Here is a 9862-nt window from a genome sequence, read left to right on the forward strand (position 1 = left end):
AAGACTTAACACTAAATATATTTTTTGTTTTTTAGGAAATGGACGACCTTCGGGTTTACTTTCGCACAGAAGCGGAGCAGTTTGACACTCCAACGAATGTCATTGTGTTATGTCGGGGTCACATTTTCTCGATAGAGATGTGTGACTCCCAAAAAATACCACTTACCGCAGCCGAAATTGCGATCGGTCTAGAAAAGATTGAGAAGTACTGCTCGACACAGCCCCGGGGGAAAGGCGTTGGAGCTCTCACCTGTCAAGAACGTGAACAGTGGGCAGCCGATAGGCAACACCTTATTGACCTCTCAAAGGGAAACGAAGAAAAACTTAAGTATGGGTACCTATATTTTAGTTATAAGGGCTAGGATCGCTAATTAAAGAGACAGCTAAAATATTGATAATCAGTTCTTACGTTACGTTAACTGCAATAATGATAAGCCCCTAAAATTAACTTGGCAAAGTTTTTTTTCGATAAACTGCTGCATTCTGCAATAGATGCTATTATAGTCGCTTTATACACTAACTAACAGTACATTTACTTTCGTTTTTCCCCTTTATCTATAGCTCGGTTTATTAATATACTAGACATGCTTTTCGCACCGTGTTGTGTTCAATTGTAGGGTGATTGAGGAATCGTTGATGGTTTGCGTATTAGATGAAACGTCCCCAGTAACACGGTCCGAAATTATGACCGAGTCGCTAGCTGGTCGATGTGCCGATCGTTGGGCCGATAAAGGATTAGAGATTATCTTCTTTGCGAACTTAAATGTTGGAACTAATTCTGATCACACGCCGGTTGATGGAATGGTACCCATATGCCTCGCACACTGGGCTCACTTATCGACGCTTATAGACGACCTCAATCGACAGCCTATGGGACCTGTCAGACCTGCCAACTTGAAGGAACCTGTTTATATTGATTTCCAGTGAGTGCTATCACAACTTTCAGAGCATGCTTATAATTGTAACTCTAATATATTCAACTCGCTCGTATTCTACTGTAACTGAGTATATCTGCAACGTTAAGTACAGATCAAGATGTATCAATATACTCGTTCATTCTAGGTAATAAAGTGCCAGACTATAACATCATGTCCATGAATATATTTAATATATACATGAAATATTTAATATATACTTGCATTCATGTCAGGATGTATTTTTTATTTTTAATACATAATAAAAAAATAGCAATCAATGCCTGCCCGAACCTAAATTATATCCTGATTTCATTAAGTGCATGCTACTAGTTATCATTATCATTATTGTATTAAAAATCGTCTTTCTCGTGTGTTATAGACTTGACGATGAACTCGAGATGAGTCTTGTCCGAGCTCGAACCGAATATGAGAAAGCTGCCGCTAAAGTCGACGTCAATGTCCAGGAGTTCAAAGGTTACGGGAAGGACTTCCTTAAAACGTCACAGATCCATCCCGAAGCGTTCATCCAAATTGCGCTGCAGGCCGCTTATATACTGCTGCATGGGAAGCCTGCACCGACGTACTGCACGGCTTCTACTCGAGGTTTTTATCGAGGCCGAACAGAAACCTGCAGGTCGTGCTCACAAGAGGTTGGTCGTCATGTTTTAGTTGTCAGTTCTTTTTTTATCACGACGTAGGTTTCATATGAGATTCAGTGCCTATTGACAAATACTCGGTAGTACTTTTAGATATGATTCCCTCTTAGGATTAACATAACAAAACTAAGCTTTAATTTTTGCTATGTTAATCCAAAGTTCTGAGGGGTATACAGGGTCTACGTAAGCAAATGGTAGTGATGGCGTTTTCTCTTTCGCGCATTTCATCACAAACGTATTCTAGTGTATATGTCTTCTTATTAATGTCGTATTCATATGCACATATCATTTATGAGTAGTTATTTTGAGCGCTTCAAAAATATTTCATTTTTCCACCGAGTAAAGTACGTTAGATATGCCCTAGATAATAGTCAATCTTTACATTCTAACTAAAGTTGCTGGATGACTTTTTGCCGTTTTATAATTTAAATACAGGTAGTTAGTTTCTCGAACGCGCTCATTGCTAAGAAATCAGTGGCAGAATTGGGACTCCTACTAAGTAAAGCCGTCGCGAAGTTCAACTTGACGATGTTCGAGTGTATCCATGCCAAGGGTTGTGATCGGCACTTGATGGGTCTCGCCATTTTGGCATGGCTGGAGAGTAACGGTGAAGACATGCCCGAGATTTTCACCGATCCCTCCTTTGAGCGCAGTGGAGGAAATGGCAAATTCGTGTTAAGCACTTCTCTAAATGGATTCACTCCGCTTGTTGGTGGCGTCGTACCGATGGTGGAACATGGTTATGGGTGCTTTTACAGCTTTGAGAAGGATCAGTAAGTAGATAAAGGCAAACATCAAATCAAGCATTGTTACAACCGTTTACCATGCAAACTGCTCGGAATTAATGTATGTAACCTATGCATAGTGTCGCATGCAAGCGCGGTGAGATTTTGTGATAGAAAGAGCTTGCAAACTCATGCTTTCATGTTTATTTCCTTCATTTATGCATGTTTCGAATAACATCCGATGAATTTTCTATCTAACTTCTCCAAATTGAGCTAGTTTTTTTTTGTCTTTCAAGAATCATCATCAATCTTATCGCCTACAAGGATCGTGGAACATGCACGAAGAAATTCTATCAAGCCCTTGTAGATACCTTCGAAAATATGAAACCACTGCTTACGCAATCGAGACTATAAAATATCGGACTGGTAATGATAAAGCAAGAGCGCAACTGGAATAGACAAATTATGTACAAATAATGAACGCTGGTGACATCTCTACAAACCCAATATGGTGACTGTACTACTGGCGAAGACGTATTAGTACAATTTACGAAGCTACTAGGTAGATTTAATCATTTACTTTAAAGCAGCTTCAAAACGGCATTGAACAAACCGTCTAGAGCGATACAACGATATACCTTTCCTTATCCATGCTTGCGGTCATTGCTAGTCTGAAATAGTCGTAGCAAGCTGAAGGAATTCTAATGACGAGATCTTGTAAGCCCGCTTTTTTCAAAAACAAGGCGAATACATTAATGTCTCTGGCTTCATCTGATCGACACGCGACAGCAGTACATAAAAAGTTGACATGGATTATATTAATATTTGACTTGCCACCTACCACTGATTTTCGTGGTGCGACGTCTCAAAGTGAGAGAAACATTAACTATAATAATGCGTAGTTATATCAACAACGACTCGTACACAGTGTTATAAAAAAATCCGCCAATTTTTTAGTAGCTTTATTATTTCACCATTGGTGAAACCGAAGGTCATTTATCTTGACATCAACTTTTGGACACTTTATGAATGATGACGGCCAAAATGCATAGTGAATAAAAATTTATTTTCATGCAATCACCGTAAATACGTAGCTTATACGTATTCTTTCTAGACAAATCTCTTATAGAAAAGCTTTATAGTTGAATTCAACACAAAACCTACGACTGCACTGGTCAATGTGCTGATTTCCAGTAGGACAGTATCGAAAAAAAACGGTGTTGGTAGGTTTATTGTTAAGGATACGTTTCGATCCCTCGAAGGTGAGGTTCCCTTCCCAGGTACCAATGGCTCCAAAATATCGACATAAATAGCTATGAATAGTTGGCGGTTGTCAGTAAAACATTCGATCTGACGTTGTGTTCCTGGGCTCTAGTATATAACTCTCTCGTCACTATTTCCCGTCAAGGTTTTATACAATAGAGTCTCCGTTAAATATATTAATTAATGTAATCATGCGTATTACTCGTTAGTACGCTCTTCACAAGCGTACTAACAAGCTTTTTCACTGGAGAAGAGCGTCTTGAAACTTAATTTCCGCAATATTTATTTTAGAATTAGAATCTCATATTTATTACTCTCGGCCGTCGTGTTATATATATAAAACATTTTGTTCTGCTACTGCCGTCTCCTACCAGATATAAAGCACCCACCAAATGGCGTTGGATTATTGCAAAAATTTGTTTTAATCCGCATATTTATTCGTCGTCGTCTTGTTTCGCTTTACTTTTCATCATAGCTTTCATCATGAACTTGTTTTTACATTGCAGCACGCTCGACTTGGCCACTAACGGTGATCGCAATAAAACTTCGATTAAATATGAGTAAAATAACAATTTTTGCAGCTCTGGTTGAATGCTATAAAAAAGGTGAACTATGACAAAACAAGACTTCATATACAAAATAGAATAGTTCAGACAGCCCGAACATCTGGGTGTCCTTTGTTGGTACATAATAACAGTCGCATGCAACGTTGTTATTAGTCGACAGGATATGATAACTTCAGGCAGTGTAGCGGCATCGCTTCGTTTAGTTCTTCATGTGCCAACTAAAACAGTAGTCATTTCATATTTAACTACAGATTTAACTCTTTTTTTTTAAGTAAAGAAATGAGTTGTTTTACTTACGCTAGTGCATCAAGAATATTCATACGGATGTCTCCACCATATATATATATATATATATATATAAGGATTATCAAGTATCTCAGTTTTTCTTTCAGTAGTCCCATTTTCAGTTTCTAACTGCCTTTGTAGTCCTCAGTGCTGTACACGACGTCCATATAGTTGAAGAGGATTTCCTTAACTAGCGAACGGTCAGGTATAGTTTGCGCGAGACCGTATACGGCGGCCTACACAACAATAACAACGAAAGAAGTAATACTATCACAGTTGACGCCTCTTGAATACGGCTACGAAGAAAAATTGTCCCTTTAATATTAATTAGGGTCAGCTTTGAAAGAAGGACTGAACGCCCTATGATATCATTTGCGTTGAAATACCTAGTTGTGGTCTGAAAACAACAACAATTTAGCCTGGTTTTCCCAATGGCTTTCTGCTTACTTGTGGGGACACCTCCGATGAGGGTTCTTTCAGCATATCACTAACAGTCTCTCGCAGATCCTTGAGAAACCTTTCGGCGACGTTATTTTGCGTATGAATAGCTGTAAAACAGAAGTGTATTCCACTGGGGAACTGCAGCGGGTTCAGGTGCCAATGCTTCACGCCTAGGCGTGAGTTCAGCTCGAAAATATTTAACTTGTCACTAGTGAAAGCCACGACCATTGCCTGCAATACGCAAAAATGGATCAGCAAATTTGCTTACTTAGCTCCAAACCACGTCGTAAGATTTACGCGTCGAATTACTCATTTAATTATTATGTATCAGTAACATAAAGGTTCCACTCTAAAAGGCATGATCGAAATTGAATATGCAGCTAAAATTTTATATGGTTCTTTTGCACGATCAATGCAAAACAGCGCTTTGCCTCACACATACCTCAGGGTCGCCAAGCAGTTGAAGTTCTTTGAATTCGCGGATGCCATCACGAACCTTTCGTGCTTCAGTTATGACCTGTGCACAAGTTCTTACGTAGCCGTCATAACCATAATATCGAAGGGTCGCCCAGCAACAGGCCACAGCTGCTCCGGGACGACTACCTGCAGACAACGAAACATTATATATTATACCAACGAATCATTACAAGTATGATACTTATTCGGTCGAAGTTGAGAACAAAAGGTAGTTCTGCATAGCGAATTCAGTGTCTCGAACGCTAAAAACCAATCTATTCCTTATCGGGGGCCTAATACAATTTGGTGCAGAAAAGAAAAGCGCGAAGAGGGCTCTGGCCAACTAATGCGGTCATGTATACATCTTTCACCCATCTTTTTCACTGGGCATTAATACAAAACTTATGCACCTGATATTGTTGGTGTAATATAGATGCCTCCGGGCCAATCTTGCGCGACGGAAAATTGGCAATGAAGGTACTTCTTATTTGAATACATGATTACCGACGTTCCTTTAGGAGCCATGGCGTATTTGTGCGTATCTGCACTAATCGATGTTACACCTAATGAAAAAGAGCAAGAAATTATTGACTGTATCTTTATGCGGAGCTTCAATACTTCATGCTGCTGGCCCTCCTCTTACTTGTCTAAACATTACGGAAATCAGTTATAATTTACTGAGAATAACATCAGATGCCAGGTAAATCGAGTGTGCGCGAAAGGCTACGCATTTCAGGCTTGACTAACCTTTAAGTCTAAAATCAAACGGCTGAACAGGGAATCCAGCGGAGTCCATGAATGGCATAATGAAGCCACCAAGGCAACAGTCAACGTGCACAGGTACGTTCCACCTTTCTCCAATTTGGGCAATTTCTTCGATGGGGTCGACAATACCATGGGGATAATTAGGAGCACTGCCTACGATCTGTTGTAACAAATTAAAGGTAATATGTGGTATAAAAGATGCTTATGACCACCTTGACGACTTCCTATCTATAGAAACACATACGTAGCAAGGCGTTGCGTCACAATGTGTTGTCTGCACGAAAGACAGCTCGCGCGTCAACAAATATAGAAAAGTTTCAACAAAGTTTTAATAACTAAACAAAATGCAAAACTAGAATTGCTTAATGGGAAACTTACTGATTTTAGGACTACTTGCTTTATATTCATGGATTTCAAAAAATGAAAAGTTACTTTTACAGTCTATTTCAGTTTCCCTTCCTTTCTTTGAAATTCATGGCGTACAACGGGCAAAAAAAGCAATGAATAGTTAACTATAGATAGAGAAGTAAGAAAAATCATTGCAACAGAGACGGCATTATCTATAAGTTTACATTACTAAAAACTCACTATAGATCTGTCCAAATCACGAAAGAAAATGCTGTTCTGTATATTATTTCTCACTAAATTGACTTACCCTTCAATTTTTTTTTCTATAAAAATAGATAAAACAATCAGTGAATGTGTTTATGACCGTTTTATTAATGAAATTGACTTGCTACTATTTAGGACATTGTCATTAGAAATACGTATTTACGCTTTATCATGTAAAGCTATTGCAGCTCTTCAAAGCTACCGATGCACGCTGGCTATCTTGATAGACTGTTTAACGATAAGATTCAGTATAATGACGAAGTGACCAGGTCTCTTTAGGTGTAGTTAAATATTTAGAGAGCCAAATCGAAAAGGATACGTTTTAATCCGATATCATCCCAATTGAATTCAATTGAAGTCTATTGTGTATATGCAGGATCCTAACCCACGCTCGGTTCTTTATGCTAAGTGTGATATCTTTTTTTTCTTGTCAAATTCCCATCTCTATAACATTGGAAACGAACCAAGTTACTAGATACTGCTCAGTTTTACACTTTACACCTTTGCGAATGCTAAGATCGAGCAGCAACAAGTGCAGGATAGCCCCTATCGAAATCTAATTGAACAGTTTTTGGTAAATGAATCCATACCATGACGACGTTTCTGCTCATCATCTTGCGCATTTTACGCGTATCCACCTTCATTGTCTTAGGGTCGATCGGCACCTTGCGGATTTCAAGCTGAAGCCAATCAGCTGCTTTGTCGAAGGCAGCATGTGCCGTGACAGGAATAACGATTTCAGGACGCACGATACCGCGGGTCTTCATGGCGAAATCCCTGTAGGCTTTGCAGGCCAACAAGATGGACTCGGTGCCGCCAGACGAAATCTGACACGTCCAGGTGCATCGACATTTGAAAAACAAATTATTTAATGTAATGAAGTACCTGGAACGTATTTTTAATAGTCATAATAATAGCTAGTATACACACGTAAATAATTATAATAGAGATTGCCAAAATGGCGCATTAGTAAGAAATTGGCTAGCTCAGTTATTAACAGTGAACCGTTCGTTAATATTATGGAAACGTCTTCAATTGCGGAGGAACGTTGTCAAGCTTAGCGTCACGGAATAGCAGTGCTGCTTATACATTTCTGTGGCTTGCTATAGCACAAGTAAATGCATGAAAAATGCTGATTCAAATTAGCCGGTTTTTAGGTGTGCCTATTTGAAGGTATTTTATAGCATGACAACAGTAGAAAGCTACAAGATTGTTGATACGCTGGAAACGACGGAAAAGTATAAATTTATTTTTTTAAAGAAAAGCAAAACAAGGGTTAGTCTTCTTGGTCCTTCCTGTATGAGTGGCTGGTGCAATAGCCGCATTCATTAAGGCTTACAATTATATTCATGATAAACAACAATTATTTAGGAACTGATTCAACTAAAATGCTATTAGATAAGCAAATAAACATTTTTATCGACTCTCGAGTAAAACGTACCGATCCACAGCATTCGGCATCACCATTGAAAAGATTAATCACCCACCGGATCAGCTCAGCTTCCATCTTACGAACTCCGGAAAAGACGTCGGCATGCAAATGATTGCTCTTCATTGTCATCTGATAAACCTGCAGCATATATCAGAGGGATAGTCAATTTATTGCGCGTTCGAGAACCTAACGGTCTTCCGAAAGCCTTTTCCGGTCGCCTCACACTGAACATCATAATTATTATTAATACACTAACATATTATTTACTACTGACTAGAACAATAGAAGATTTTCTTGGTCTACCAAGAAGTTTGTCAGTAACAATTTCATGCAGATTAATATTGGCTTTCACAGTAATTTAAGGGTTCGTAGAAAGTACTAAAATTCTATTCTTAGAGTGTCATAAGTATATAGTTAAATATTAATCAGAAATTACCTGGAGCATTAGTTGCTCGCAAGAAAGGTCATTCGGGGAGTAAATAGCACCCGATACGCTGCCAGTCTTCCAGTTAATTTTCGAGAGATTAAGATAATCTCTTACTTCATTGACAATTGTGACCTGTAATACGAAAGATTGAAACTTTGATCTTAGATTGAAACAGATTTTCAAAATAATTTTGCTACTTTTTTCCTAATTTAAAATGTGAGTGCACATGAATTTGAATAGTACATATTTTGGAACACAGTTAAAAAACATATGTTTTTTTAGTACTTAATCGTTTGACGTTGCGTATAAATTTATAAGATTCTAGCTCGGCTATTAAATAATTGATCAATGCCCCAGAGACTGTACAGGTTTCTATGTCGTTTGCATTTAACGTTGTTCCTTTAAAAGAATCGATAAAACAATACTCTCTAGTTACCAACCACATCGTGTCCTTGTTGCGGTAGGACAGTTTTGAAAGGCGAATTTACAAAGTCTTTCTTGAGGTCCTTTTCTATGTTACGGCCCACCAATTTCAGTTGTCGTTCTACAATACAGCGCAGGAATGGAAGCTTTCGAATGCGTTCTAGCCATCCAGTTCGCTTGTTAGAGGGAACAAAATCTGTTCACAAAAAAGATAATGCAGTACTTGCTAAGATAGTAAGGTCAAATAAAAGTTAACAACATCGTAGTGCTACTAATTATTAGACCAGTACGTAAGCAGCATACTGAAACAGATAGGATCGGTAAATGAGGATCCCTCAATCACGTTAGCTATATAGAGCCGAAGTTGAAGCAAATTTCTATTTAGTCGACCGGAATTTTTCTGCTTGTAGCTCTGTAGAAGTCCAAAACATCCTTTACTTCTAGAGAAAACAGTTATATATGATTGTGTAAGATTTTAGCTGAAGTCCTGCACATTATCTTTAATCAATTTAAGTTGTCAACATTGTCAGTAAACGCATCGTAATCATTCTTTTTGATATGAATAGTTGTTTTTGAAATCGAGTGTGTGCGAAAGCATCTTTTGGTATGATCTACTAATAAATGCGCTAATAATCTACTAACATAGAAGTAGTTGTGGACGGACGCGCTAATATTATGTGGTGCTTTATGCAAGTTTTATACACTTATATATAGTAGTATAACATACAACATTGAGTACCTTCATTTATATATACGTGTGTCTGTGTGTGTGTGTCTGTGTGTGTGTGTGTGTCTGTGTGTGTGTGTGTGTGTGTGTGTGTGTGTGTGTGTTGTGTGTGTGTGTGTGTGTGTATGTGTGTGTGTGTCTGTGTGTGTGTGTGTGTCTGTGTGTGT

The 9862-nt window shown here is 38.4% G+C and overlaps 2 protein-coding genes across 5 annotated transcripts in view; one reads left to right on the forward strand and one right to left on the reverse strand.

Moving 5' to 3' along the window:
- The window catches only part of CROT (Carnitine O-octanoyltransferase), a 22840-nt gene extending 19449 nt beyond the window's left edge, over window positions 1-3391 (forward strand). For 3 of the 4 annotated variants that reach the window (XM_022832210.2, XM_022832206.2, XM_022832209.2), the window contains exons 4-8: window positions 36-334; window positions 618-923; window positions 1297-1567; window positions 2009-2346; window positions 2595-3391. In XM_022832210.2, the coding sequence (XP_022687945.1) occupies window positions 36-334; window positions 618-923; window positions 1297-1567; window positions 2009-2346; window positions 2595-2712 (1332 nt within the window). In that variant the 3' untranslated portion in view covers window positions 2713-3391. The remainder of the gene's footprint in view (window positions 1-35; window positions 335-617; window positions 924-1296; window positions 1568-2008; window positions 2347-2594) is intronic. The other variant, XM_022832207.2, reaches the window with a different exon arrangement.
- The window catches only part of Sply (Sphingosine-1-phosphate lyase), a 10916-nt gene continuing 4397 nt past the window's right edge, over window positions 3344-9862 (reverse strand). The window contains exons 3-11 of the mRNA XM_022832216.2: window positions 8986-9164; window positions 8555-8677; window positions 8128-8256; window positions 7277-7513; window positions 6057-6234; window positions 5720-5872; window positions 5296-5456; window positions 4860-5084; window positions 3344-4648 (exon numbers count right to left, since the gene is read on the reverse strand). Coding sequence (XP_022687951.1) covers window positions 4538-4648; window positions 4860-5084; window positions 5296-5456; window positions 5720-5872; window positions 6057-6234; window positions 7277-7513; window positions 8128-8256; window positions 8555-8677; window positions 8986-9164 — 1496 coding nt within the window. The 3' untranslated portion in view covers window positions 3344-4537. The remainder of the gene's footprint in view (window positions 4649-4859; window positions 5085-5295; window positions 5457-5719; window positions 5873-6056; window positions 6235-7276; window positions 7514-8127; window positions 8257-8554; window positions 8678-8985; window positions 9165-9862) is intronic.

The sequence above is a fragment of the Varroa jacobsoni genome, unplaced genomic scaffold (assembly GCF_002532875.2).
Source record: "Varroa jacobsoni isolate VJ856 unplaced genomic scaffold, vjacob_1.0 scaffold_377, whole genome shotgun sequence".
In the NCBI taxonomy this organism is placed as follows: Eukaryota; Metazoa; Arthropoda; class Arachnida; order Mesostigmata; family Varroidae; genus Varroa; species Varroa jacobsoni.